Source organism: Microcaecilia unicolor, chromosome 3 (genome assembly GCF_901765095.1).
Source record: "Microcaecilia unicolor chromosome 3, aMicUni1.1, whole genome shotgun sequence".
In the NCBI taxonomy this organism is placed as follows: Eukaryota; Metazoa; Chordata; class Amphibia; order Gymnophiona; family Siphonopidae; genus Microcaecilia; species Microcaecilia unicolor.
The window spans coordinates 398,647,618-398,661,995 of record NC_044033.1 but is presented as its reverse complement, the minus strand read 5'-3'; the positions used below and the strand labels follow the sequence as shown (position 1 = coordinate 398,661,995).

The 14,378-nt window shown below is 41.6% G+C and overlaps 1 protein-coding gene across 1 annotated transcript in view; it reads right to left on the bottom strand.

Annotated features, from left to right (window-relative positions):
• Positions 1-14,378, bottom strand: part of PKHD1 (PKHD1 ciliary IPT domain containing fibrocystin/polyductin) — a 980,909-nt gene that overhangs the window by 56,792 nt on the left and 909,739 nt on the right. The window contains exon 62 of the mRNA XM_030198735.1: positions 12,970-13,057. Within this exon, the coding sequence (XP_030054595.1) occupies positions 12,970-13,057 (88 nt within the window). The remainder of the gene's footprint in view (positions 1-12,969; positions 13,058-14,378) is intronic.

Here is a 14,378-nt window from a genome sequence, read left to right as displayed (position 1 = left end):
TACAAAAATGTTAAAAAGAACCGGCCCAAGAACTGAACCTTGAAGCACACCATTGGTAACATTCTTTTCCTCCAAATGAGCTCTGTCACCTTCCACTCAACTAGTTCCTAACCCTGTCAGTCACTTTAGGGCCCATACCGAGGACACTCAGTTTATTTATTAGTTGTCTATTTGGAACCTTGCCAAAAGCTTTGCTAAAATCTAAATACATCACATCTAGCGCTCTCCCTTGATCCAACTCTCTGGTCACCCAGTTATAGAAATTAATCAGATTTGTCTGACAAGACCTGCCTCTAGTGAAACCATGCTGCCTCGGGTACTGTAATCCATTGGATTCCAAAAAGTTTACTACTCTCTGCTTTAAAAGCATTTCCATTAATTTACTTACCACAGAAGTCAGACTTACCAGCCTATAATTCCCAACCTCTTCCTTCTTCCACTTTTGTGGAACCACATCTGTCCTTCTCCAGTCCTCCGGGACCACTCCCAACTCAAGAGAAGCACTAGAACTTCCTTAAATTCCTTCAGTACCCTCGGATATATGCCATCCGGCCCCATCACTTTGTCCACTTTTGGTTTAGCCAACTCCTCATAAATACAGTCCTCTGAAAATCAGTCAGGAACTACAACCCCTCCATTCTTATTTATGTTTGTCTTCTGCAGTCCTACTTTCAGCTCTTCATCTGTGAACACAGAACAGAAATATTTGTCAAGCAATTCTGCCTTTTATGAGATTCTACATATTCTTCCCCTTCATCTTTGAGTATCACAATGCCACTTTTGTACTTCCGCCTATCACTAACATATCTGGAAAATGTCTTATCCTCCATTTTACCATATTGGCTATTTTTTCTTCTGTTTGCATCTTTGCTTTCCTGACTATTCTGTTAGCTTTTCCAGATATTGTAACCTGTCTTCCTTTTTCTGCGATCTCTTGTAATTTATAAAGGCTAACCTCTTTTTCCTTACCTTTTCAGCTACTACTTTTGAGAACCAAAGTGGCCTCCTTTTCCTCTTAATTGTTTTTACTTTCCGTACAAAAATTTTAGCTGCCCTTACAATAGCTCCTTTCAGTTTTGCCCCTGCTTTCCAGCTTCTTCCAGATGTCCCCATCCAGACAGCAATTCCTTGAGGTAATCCCCCATCTGAATATAGGTTTTTTTAAGTCTAGAACCTTCACTTTTTAATGAACCCTCTCAACATCTATCTTAATATTAAACTACACCATCTGGTGACCATTGAATGATCACCTACTGTAATATCAGAAACACTCTCACCAACAGTAAGCACTGTGCAGTATGGTCCCATCCTGCGGGGGTTGCATTACCAACTGGTGGAATAATTCCCCCTGTAGAGAATCCAGGATCTCCCTGTTTCTTTTTTTTTTTTTTTTTAATTCTTTATTTATTAATTTTAACATTCATAATATATACTTATGAGTGAAAATACACCAAAAGAAAAATCATCATTCAATATACAGATATAATCGACCTCAAGGGTACTCAACTATCGCCCACAAATTTAAGTAATTGATCCAAGAAAAAGGAAATATCTATACTTAAATCTTAAGCAATTTCACAAAAGGGGGAAGAAAAAAAAAACCCCCAAAAAACCAGCTTAATTCCTAAGTGGGTTACTCTAATCTGCCATACAGTGTTACATATGAGACTAAACCTGTACTCTGACCTCTTCTCTGCTTATTATAAAGTCCTCCAGCTGTTTTGGTTCAAAAAATTGATATTGTTTAAGTTGAAATTTTATTCTACATATACATGGGAATCTGAGAAGAAAGTCTGCCCCAATTGCTATTACCCTAGGGCGTAACAACAAGAACATCTTACGTCTCCTCTGAGTTTCCCTGGATAGGTCAGGAAATACTCTAACTTTTGAACCCAAAAACAGCGAATCCAAGTGTCTCAAAGAAAGTTTGAGCACAGCGTCTCTATCTATTTCCAACGCAAATGTGACCAATAAAGTGGTCCTTTGGGTTATAACCTCAAGAGAAGACTCGAGGAATGCCGTGAGATTCATTGCATCTTGCCTCTGTAAATTTTCTGGGATATCCCCATCCACTTGTATATAATAAGCACGGGTTATAGGTGGCAATGAATTCTCAGGCATTCCCAGAGTTTCTATTAAATATTTTCTAACCATCTGGGTTGGAAGTATTAAAGGGGATCTAGGAAAATTTATGAAACGTAAAGTCAATCTCTTAGAATAATTTTCCAAATACTCCAAGCGTCTTAAAGTGAAGTTTTTGTCCTTGATTAAAGTTTGTTCCACCAGTGCAAGTTTTTCAGTTTTTCTGACAATTTCTTAACCTCCGAAGCCTGGAGTTCACAAGTTTGTATTTGATTTAACGCAGTCTCCGAAAGTGCTTTAATTGTCTCCATATTTTTCAAAACTAAAGCTTGTAGTGCAGATTGGGTCGTAGAGGTTAAGTCCCATAGTGACTCCAAAGTCACTACGGCAGGTTTCACTACCATTCCCACTAAAAACTCCGGAAGAGGGGCCTTGGAGGCTTGCTCCAGGATACTCACTGTTTTGGAAACAACGTGAGTAGATGATAATCCTGGTCCCTCCTGCTTATCGGCTCCAGATGTCCTCTCGTGCTGGCTCCCTCCCTGTTCGCCTTGTATTCCTCCCAGGATTGCAGCGACAGGGCTCGCACTTAGAGCTTCTCTTCCGGGTTGTGGAGGTGCCGCATGCTCGACGGGGCTCAGGGAAGCCCCGTCTCCACTGCCGTCTAGCGTCAAAGCGCCAGCTTCGGCTGAAGGAGTAAACGCCAACTCAGGAGCGGAGAAAACTCGGAATTGCTCCAGCGTCGTCTGGAGTAGCTGGGGCATTCCGCCCGGGACATGGGGAGCCTCCCGGACTTTGCCTCTCCTCTTCCCCATCGATAGATAGGTAAGACGCTCTCACAAGAGTCAGCTGCTGCAAACTCTGAGTGTGTCCGCTTAAGCTGCTCGAACCGTCGCCATCTTGGATTCGGTCGGATCTCCCTGTTTCTAAAAGATTGCACAATACAGATGGGTGAATCTCTTCATAAAGGCGGTTAATAAATCCCAATAAATAAATAAATAAATAAATATCCAAATCAACATCTGTCATATTAAAATCACCTATTAATAGTACTTCCTCTTTCACAGCTATATTTTGAAGGTCTTCAATTAAATCTCTGTCTACTTCTGTCTGTGAAGGTGGACTGTATATCACATCACTGAAAATATATTTATAAGTACATAGGTACATAAGTGTTGCCATACTGGGACAGACCAAAGTTCTATCAAGCCCAGCATCTTATTTCCAACAGTGGCCAATCCATGTTACAAGTACCTGGCAAGATTCCAGAACAGTAGAATACTTTTTATGCTGCTTAAACAAGAAACAAGCAGTGGATTTCCCCCAAGTCCCTCTTTCCAGACTGACTCACAGTGCCTCTTCCATACCCAGTAGGTCCTACAATTGTGTGGGTTTATTATCTCTAACATATAATGCCATTCTCTCTGCCTTTCATCCTACCTTGTCTTTCCTGGTATAACTATGTCCCAGTTATGGTTCTCTGTGAACCATGTCTCTATAATCACTATTAAATCCAAATCAGCCTCTTCCATCATAGCTTCAAGATCTAAAACCTTACTTCCCATTCACCAAGACTGGTTGCATCAGGAACTGGGTTCAATTTCCACTGCAGCTTTTTATAATTCTCGGCAAGTCATAAGGTACAAATAAAAACTTAAATTGTGAGCCTACTAGGGATGATTGCACATATGATAGCACACACTAATTTATATGCACTAACTGCAATGTTCAGTCCACATCCAATCTCTGTCCATATCCCGCTGACTCCTGCAGTTAGTACAAGATTTTGAGCACACTGGCTGTGTTTAGCATGCAGTAGCCATTTAAGTGGGCCAACACTAACAGTCTGTGCACATTAAACTGCTTAGTGCAGGACTTCTTAATCCAGTCCTCAGGGCACCCCAAGTCCCATCTGGTTTTCAAGATATCCACCATGAATATGCATGGCATAGATTTGCATACCAAGGAGGAAGTGAATGCAAATCTATCTCTTAGGAATTGAGGACTAGCCTAGTGGTTAGTGCATCAGGCTTTGATCCTGGTGAACTGAGTTTGATTCCCATTGCAACTCCTTGTGACTCTGGGCAAGTCACTTAATCCTCCACTGTCTCCAGTACAAAACAAGTACCTGTATATAATATTTAAACCACATTGATTGTAACCAGAGAAAGGTGGTTTATCAAGTCCCATCCCCTTTCCTTTCCCTCATGCATATTCATTGCAGATATCCATAAAACCTTATGGGATTTGATGTATCCTAAGGAGAAGGCATGGCTTAGGTGCATGTTAGTAAACATGGCCCTAAGGGGGAACTCATCAAGGCACTGTAAAAGATTGCCTTCTACCATACCTTGATTTCCCACAGGATTCAGCAACCTGCAGAATGGTTGCTGAATCCCAGAGCAACCCCCCCCCCTCCAAAGGCAGCATTATTCCTGCAAACCGATGTGTGGGCAGATCAGGACCACCCCCCAGGACGCAAGGCTGCTCATTCCACACAAGCACAATTCCCCATCTGAAAGGTAGCCCTCGCCTCTAAAGGGCTACCTTGATATCACTGGTGGTCCAGGGGGGCTTTCAAGCAGGAGTGGAAGCATGGGGGGGGGGGGCACTGATCTGCTGGTCCAGCAGCATCAGACCACAGCTTTGAACCCCAATGCTCCCAGAAGGTAAAATTACCCCAGCAAGAAGCTGGACTTATTTTACCATGGGTTTTGTGCCCTAATGTGACTTGCGATGAATCACCACAAGTCGTGTTAGGCTATTTGCATAGTAATTAGATTCAAAACATACATTTCCATATTTTGCATCTTATTACTATCTAACCTATGGCAACTTAAATATTGCCATGGTATTTTTGGTCAGGCAACATTAGGGCTGTTTAAGTCGTGTTAAGGCCCAAATCACGTGACACCTAATCCTGCTTGATAAATCCACCCCCCTTTATGTTTTAGCTCAAGTTATGCACTAATTAAATAAACTCATTTAGACAAATAGAACTTGAATTAAATAGCCTGTGTTAACTTGTATTAATGTGTATTTTATACATATTTAATATCGATCATAAACCAAGGTTAATAAATTGTAAGCCTTTTGGGAACAGAGATGTATCTATTGTACCTGAATGCAATAAACTTGAGCTATCAAAGAAGAGGTTTGCACTAAATCTAAATAACAAATAACATAAGAATAGCTGTACTGGCTCAGACCAATGGTCCATCTAGCCTAATATCCTGCTTCCAACAGTGGCCAATCCAGTTCAGAAGCATCTGGCAGAAACTCAATTAGTAGCAACATTCCATGCTACCAATCCTGGGGCAAGCAGTGGCTTCCTCTATGTCTATCTCAATAACAGACTATACACTTTTCCTCCAGGAACTTATACAAACCTTTTTTAAACCTAGATATGCTAACTGCTGTTACCATATACTCCGGCAGTGAGTTCAAGAGCTTAACTATTCTTTGAGTGAAAAATATTTCCTCCTATTTGTTTAAAAAAAAAAGTATTTCTATGTCATTTCATTGCGTGTCCCCTGGTCTTTCTACTTTTTGAAAGAGTGAAAAATCCATTCATTTTTACCCGTTCTACACCACTCAGGATTTTATAAACCTCAATCATATCCCCCCTCAACCATCTCTTATCTAAGCTGAAGAGCCCTAACCTCTTTAGCCTTTCTTCATATAGGAGGTGTTCCATCCCCTTTATCATTTTGGTCATTCTTCTTTGAACTTTTTCTAATTCCGCTATATCTTTTTCGAAATACGGTGATCAGAATTGAACACAATACTCAAGGTGAGTTCACACCATGGAGTGATACAGAGGCATTATAATACTATTGGGACCCTGTTTACTAAGGTGCACTAGCATTTTTAACATGTGCTAAAAATTATCATGCACTAACGCTAGATTCACCCATATATTCCTGAATCATGGAGGATGGCCAGGGTTACAGTACTTTAAAAGCCTGGGAAACCACTAGATCAGTGTTGCTCCTATCAGCCAATTTCACTGTTAGACATCGACTATAAAATTTTCACCAAGATCCTGGCACGCCAGATCAAATGATATTTGCCACAATTGATTAAGGACGATCAAGCTGGCTTTCTTAAGGGCCACCAAACATTGGATAATATTAGGTCTGCCACCTCATTTGGCAGGCTCACCAGGAGCAAGGCTCAGCATTGATCTACGGTATCGATGCAGAAAAGGTATTCGACAGGGTATACTGGCCATACATATTCGCTACCCTAGAAAAAGTGGGTAGATTGGGCAGATTCCAGCATTGGATCCAGACTATCTACAGAGACCTTCTTGCTTGCCTACGCATTAATGGGGCTTATACTAAAACTTTCAGCCTGGAGAGAGGGGTGCAGCAAGGTTGTGCACTATCGCCACTTCTGTTCACCTTGGCAATGGAGCCTCTGGGGCACAAAGTTCACCTACACGAGATGATTCATGGTATCACTTGTGGTGGGGTCCAACAAAAAAATCTACTTTTTGCAGATAATGTACTTTTCATTTTTTCAGATCCCCGAACCTCCCTGACTGAGATAATGTCATTGTTGTGGGTGTTTGGAGATGTATCCGGCTTTTCTATCAACTCCCCTAAGTCCAAATTGTTGAATATTTCTCTGCCTTTGTCAGAACAATTAGAAATTAAGAATTTATTTCCCTTTAAATGGGCCGCAGAACATATCCGGTACTCGATGATAAATCTAACTACAACCCTTGATAAACTCTATCAAGCAAACTACCCCACTCTACAGAAAAAACTTTGGGAAGAGCTGGATCGATGGCAGCATCTCAATATCTCCTGGATAGGTCAAATCCAATCTATCAAAATGGTGATACTCCCTAAATTGCTATATCTTTTTACAGCAATTCCAATCCCTCTGTCTGATGCCTTCTTTAGACAGATGCACCAGAAGGTATTCAGCTACATCTGGCAGAAAAAAACACCATGGGTTCAAAGAAAGATGCAATATCAATTTAGACAACAAGGAGGGATGGCAGTACCCAATTTTAAGTTATATTATTAAGCAGTAAAGCTTAAATACCTTACCTCTTGGATGCATGATTTGCATAAAAGCTGGGTTAAGATGGAGCAGGGACTACTCAGTGGAACTCTCATGAGGGTGATCCCCTGGCTGTCATTGGATAACATACAAAGTCTCAAACAGTCAGGGAATATTATCATGGGCCTGACTATGGCTCTAGGGCTTAGAGTCTGATCAAAACTTTTGAAAGGTAGAAGTTACTTTCTAGCTACCTCTATCTCACATACAGACGACTTTATGCTGGGTCAGCAGGATAAAATGTATCTTAGCTGGCAGGAGAAGGGCCTGCTTACTCTGGGCCAATTGATTGATGATGGGGCGATAGTCCCCTTTGATGAATTGAAAGAACTGTACGGTCTTCAACAACAAGACCTTTTTTTGCTATAGGCAGATACTAAACGTTGTTCGCCACAGAGCCTGGTCAGAATGAATATCATAGGAGTCCCACTTAGAACGACAGTTCAGGGGGGTAGTGGTAGAGAGAGTATTACCCGCTTCTATTTAGCTTTAATGCTGCAAATACCTGTGCCGATTACCTATAAAATGACCTGGGAAACTATATTGGGCTATGATTTTGACATGGGGGGTGGAGAGTGGTGCTGGAGTTCCCTAAGAGAAATATCAGAAGACTTGGAACTGATTTAAGTTGAATTGCAAAGTGTTTAGATTACTGCCAATGCAGACTTTACAATAAAGAGTTGAGTTCCATTTTTGCCAAGACAACTGTGTGCCGTGTGGTGGTTTGAAGAGAGAGAGAGAGAGAGAGAGATCTGGAATTGTAGTCAAGCCAAACTGAGTGGTGTTTCCCAAACTTCCTGGATTGCAATTCTGGAACTGAGAACCCACTCCCAAGTTCGTCTAGAGAGTGAACTGAACCTGTGAAACAGTGCTGAGTGAAAGAGTATGGGTGAACCCGAGGAATTGTCCCTGTCAGCCTGGGTCCGAGTGGATCATGCCTAGCTTGGGGGCAAGACCCGGATTACAGTAGCAAAAAACATTTATTGAGAAACCAGATACCACGGACTTGACACAGTCGGTCTTTCAACTAGAGCTTTACCTGTTTCAGGAGTCCATAATTTCAGAAAATGGTAAGAAAAATCAAACCATAAAAACACTCAAATTGTTGAAGAAGTCGTGCCAAACACTACTATCACACAAAAATGTGTGACTCACAAGCAGCATTATTCTTTTTTCACGAGTCAGTAACTTTCGATTCTGAGATTTGGTGACTCGCATGTTAAATCAAGGTATGGTAAAAGTCTATCCCCCTTAGAAAGTAACAGAGAAGGGTAACTTAATTGATAAAGGAGTGGAATGACTCTCATATGAGTAAGGCTGAAGGGTTAGGGGTCTTCAGCTCAGAGAAAAGATCGCTGAATAGAGATGTTAGGGATCTATAAAATCCATAGTGGAGTTGTACAGGTAAATTAAATTTATTGTTTACTCTTTCAAACAGTACAAAGAGCTAGAGTCCTGCTGTGAAGTTACAAAGTAGTATATTACAAACAAATAGGAGAAAATTTGTTTTCACTGAACATAAGCACATAAGCACCGTCACGCTGGGAAAAGACCAAAGGTCCATCAAGCCCACCACTCTGTCTCCGACAGCGGCCAATCCAGGCCCCAAGAACCTGGCAAAAACCCAAAATTTTATAACGATCAGTGGACTTTTCCTTCAGGAATCAATCCAGACCCCCTTTAAACTCAGCAAGGCCAGCTGCTGTCACTACCTTCTCCGGCAATGAGTTCCAGAGTCTAACTATGCGCTGAGTAAAGAAAAACTTTCTCCGATTTGTTTTAAACCTACCTCATTCTAATTTCATCTTGTGTCCCCTAGTTCTATTGTTAGAAAGTGTAAACAAATGTTTCACATCAGTCCGCTCTACCCCACTCATTATTTTGTACACCTCTATCATATCACCCCTCAGCTGCCTTTTCTCCAGGCTAAAGAGTCCTAGCCATCTTAACCTCTCCTCATAGGGTAGTCGTCCCATCCCTTTTATTATTTTTGTCGCCCTTCTCTGCACCTTCTCCAATTCCTTTATATCTTTTTTGAGATGCGGCGACCAGAACTGAACAAAATACTCCAGGTGCTGTCGCACCATGGAGCAATATAACAGCATTATAACATCCTCTTGTTTATTTTCAATCCCTTTTCTAATAATACTCAAAATTCTGTTCGCCTTCTTAGCCGCCGCAGTACATTGAGCTGAAGATGTCAACGTTCTATCCACAATGACTCCCAGATCCCTTTCTTAGTCCATAATTCCTAAAGCGGAACCTTGCATAACATAGCTGTAATTCGGGTTCCTCCTTCCCACATGCATCACTTTGCACTTGTCAACGCTGAACTTCATCTGCCATTTGGACGCCCAATCCCCCAGTCTCATGAGGTCTTCTTGTAATCATTCACACTCCTCCAGCGACGAGATGACCCTGAATAACTTTGTGTCATCTGCGAATTTAATTACCTCACAGTTAGGCTCAGGAATTCATTGCTGGGTGATATGATAAAAGCACTTAGAGTAGTTGGGTTTAAAAAGTATTCAACAAATTCCTGGAGGAATAGTCCATAAACTGTAATTAAGGTTAACCTGGGAAAAACTACTGGGTATTCCTGGGGGTATGTAGCATGGAATCTTGCTAGGTTTTGGGATTCTGTTAGGCATTTGTGACCTGGATTGGGCATGGCTAGAAACACAATGCTGGGCTTGATGGACCTTTGGTCTGACCCAGTATGGCAATTCTTATGTCCTTGTATAAATTGCATACATAGAAATAATATAATTATTCAGTTGTTGTGCATATTAGTCTTCTGTCGCTGTAGTTCATCATGCTTTCCACCTTTATAAGGCAAACAAATTTGTTTTCTGATTGGAGAAAACTGGTTTTCTAGGTGTTTTCTTTCCTGATTTTCTATTTGTTTTCTTACTGGATGCTCCTGGATTCATGGCCTGACCTAACTGGGGCCTTCTAAGGTCAGTCTCCATTGGTCCCTTATTACTTGGCACTCGGTGCCTCCAGCAGGGGATAAAAAGTGTTAACATGTGGGATTACCCTCTATTCTCCCCAGGAAAAATCCAAAAAATGGAAAATTGTTGTGAATAGGGTTCGCTAATAAATTAAACAGGCATTATTTAACTATTTACACAAATCTCTCTCTATATATTTTATTATATACAACCACCAACGTCTTGACATTTAACTTCTTTCAGCAAGCATTATCAATAGCGCATCCAGTTTCTCAAATAATGCACACACTCAAAGAATGTGCCTTATTTCTCAGTGGTGCATACAATTGCACAATAGGGTGCCTTCTGATGAACAATGTGCATTCTTGAGCAATAGTGTGAACCATTTGAGCAATAGTACATGCTAATAATGACACTGCCAATGAAATGGGGAAAAAAACCCACATGAAACACAAATAGAATCTCAGAAAGAACATTTGTATACCCCTATTCCTGACTGTGTACGTTCCAACTAGCCATGCCCTGTTCCTGAAGAAACCTCTTAGTTATCAACACAGGCTACCGTTATGACTCATGCTATTTTACAATGCAAACCAATTTTTTTTGTTACATTTGTACCCCGTGCTTTCCCACTCATGGCAGGCTCAATGCAGCTTACATATTATATACAGGTACAGGTACTTATTTGTACCTGGGGCAATGGAGGGTTAAGTGACTTGCCCAGAGTCACAAGGAGCTGCCTGTGCCTGAAGTGGAAATTGAGCTCAGTTCCCCAGTTCTCCAGGACCAGAGTCCACCACCCTAACCACTAGGCCACTCCTCCACTGCTAATAACTGGGATAACCGTCTTAATGGTAGTCTGCATTGATGACTTCTCCTCTTAGAAATGGTAGTATAGGTGGGACTCATGGAGATCTATTTGACTGGTGGGGCTTGGCATCCCCTCCACTAAAGGGGGGGGGGGAGAGAGAATACCTAGTCCCCTCAGTCTACCTTCCTCCCCCCTCCAAATGCATTTATGACTATGCCTCTGGTTGGTACATCCATGATCTCTTTCTACCCATCTTCATCTTGTCTAGCAAACCTCTCTCTCTGGGGTTATATTTAAACCCTGGTTCTTTCTGACCACAGTCAATTTTAACCATCTTTAGTATAATAGAGACCCTGCCTCATATATAATGTTTCTTGCCTGTGTTATATGGTGCAGGAACTATCTTCTTTGTGTATCTATTCTGTGGTATGCATGACAAACGATGGGGTCCTTTTACTAAGGCGCACCGAAAAATGGCCTGCGCTGGTGTAGACATGTGTTTTGGACGCGCACAGGTCCATTTTTCAGCGCGCATGGAAAAAAGGCCTTTTTTGTGGCTGAAAATGGACGTGCAGCAAAATTAAAACCAGCGCACGTCCATTTTCAGCCTGAGACCTTACCGCCACCCACTGACTTGGCGATAAGGTCTCACATGCTAATTGGGCAGTAAGCGTCAGTACCACCGAGTAAGCGCCACGTGGTAGAAAATATTTTCTACCGCATGTTTTGCATGCACGTCAAAAATGGAATTACCGCCCGGGGCACACAGTAGCTGGGCGGTAGTTCCAATTTGACGCACGTTGGACATGCGTAGGCGCCTACGCGTCTTAGTAAAAGGGTCCCAATATTACTTCTTAAATCTTATATTTTGACTTGAGTAAGAGATATATCAGCAAGATCATAAAACTGGGCAAAGGACCTGCATTTATTCTGTACAGCTTTTATGTAACTTATGATATTCATATATTCTATGAAAACAATGGTATGCATTTTTCTAAGGTGCCCTTTTACAAAGTTACGTTAGGCTCTACGCACATGCAGTATGTGCCAAAATGAGACTAACACCAGGCTACCGCACCCCCTGGTGGTAATTTCAGATTTGCCACGTGTCCATAACACCTGTCCCATTAAAAAAAAAGGCCCTTTTTGCAGACACATGAAAAGCTGGCCCGGCGTGCACCCAAAATACACGCCTACACTAGAGCAGGCCACTTTACCGCAGCTTAGTAAAAGGACCCCTAAGTGTTTTTCTTTACAAAATGGTGAAAATGTTTAGGGTTTATTTTTACATGTACTTTACATTTGGTGCAAATAGAAAATTAATCACCCATACAATAGACTCATGAAAGAGGAGAAGCTGGAGGCATACCTTTTGAACCCAGTGCTTAAATGCCAAACATTTGTGATTAGATTTACAGGGCATGGCATAACAGGGTACAAAATGGAGTTACTTGATCCAAGCTTTTTACATTATAATTATAAATTGGGACTACCAGGAAGAAAAACATTCCAAAGCATTCTATATTGTTACATGCATATCATGGTTATATGTTAGGAACAACATACAATACTGTATGTTGTTTCACACGTTTCAGGGATGGCTTTCATCTCTATTGTATGTTGTTTCACACATTTGAGGGATGACTTTCTCCACTGTATGTTCTTTCACATGTTTGAGGGATGGCTTTCTCCATTGTATGTTGTTTCACACATTTGAAGGATGGCTTTCAATCTCTGTTGTATGTTGTTTCACACATTTGAGGGATGACTTTCTCCACTGTATGTTCTTTCACATGTTTGAGGGATGGCTTTCTCCATTGTATGTTGTTTCACACATTTGTGGGATGGCTTTCAAGAATAGGGACCAAGTGTTGAGTACACACTTGTGCCATTCTTGAGAGCCTTTTGTGCTTTTTCTGGACTGGACTGCATGTTAGGCACTGCATACTAAAGTCAGTTTTCAACAGCTGAGACATTTAGATCAATAATTTTCCACTGATGCTCTTTGTAACTGTAGAACTATTTGAAGTAAAATATTGACATTACCTTTCAGTGCAGCTTCTGAAGGACCTTGAAGATGTACTGACACGAACCATGGCCTTAAGGGTTGCCCTATTTTTTCAACTCTCTGACCCTGCAAACAAATAAATAGAAGGTTATACTTTCAGCAATTCGTGTTTTGGGTGTTAGATTCTTTTTCTTATATTTACACATTCAGTGCCAGTAGAAAATCCTTAGTTTTTCAAGTTTTGGTGATACTTTGTCAAATGGAAATTTGTGTACATCAAGAGGGACTGATAAATTAATCTGAAAATAGATGAAAATAGAAAGCTAAAAAGAAAGCATACCATTACTGATAATTCAGTATTTATTTTTGCATAATCAGAATTCCATTCTCAACAAGACAGATATCTTCGGGGCCCTTTTACCAAACAGTTGTAAAAATCGGCTTTAGTGCACCCCTACATGAGTCATTACCTCTGGGATAAAATGACCAATTTCCACATTTTTCGCATTAATGGCCATGCGCTAATTTTCCCATTAGCACATGAGCCCCTACTGCCACCTACTTTACTGTGGCAAATGAGAGGAAGCCAATTCAATTCATATTGGCTTCCTCTCATTTGCTGCACAGGAATCACTAGCGCAGCTTTGTAAAAGAAGCCCTATGTTTGTGAATATCTGCAAAATCATACCTCCACTCCACTCCCTGACCCGAATAATGGCTTTTCCTTGCTTCTTTTAATGAACCATTCATGCCAACAGGGCCCCAGCCTGGAAGACAGCATGCTCTTTTTTGATCCTATGAATTTAAATATCACTTAGTTCCACTTTCACTGCTGTAAGTGCACTATAGATCTGGGAATACAAAGAGGGGCATAATTGAAAAGGACGCCCAAGTTTTCCTGAGGACTTCCTCACAGGACATCCCCAGACAGGGGCGGGGAAACCCATATTATCGAAACAAGATGGACGCACATCTTTTATTTCGATAGTACGGTCGGGGACGCCCAAATTGCGAAATTTAGGTCGACCTTAGAGATGGTCGTCCTTAGAGATGGTCGTCCCCAATTTTTGGCGATAATGGAAACCGAGGACGCCCTAGGGGGCACTGCAGTGGACTTCAGAAATTGCTCCCAGGTGCATAGCTCCCTTACCTTGTGTGCTGAGCCCCCCAACCCCCCCCCCCCCAAACCCACTCCCCACAACTGTACACCACTACCATAACCCTTAGGGGTGAAGGGGGCACCTACATGTGGGTACTGTGGGTTTCTGGTGGGTTTTGAAGGGCTCACATTTACCACCACAAGTGTAATAGGTAGGGGGGATGGGTCTGGGTCCGCCTGCCTGAAGTGCACTGCACCCACTAAAACTGCTCCAGGGACCTGCATACTGCTGTCATAGAGCGGGTATGATATTTGAGGCTTGCATAGAGGCTGGGAAAAAAAATTTTA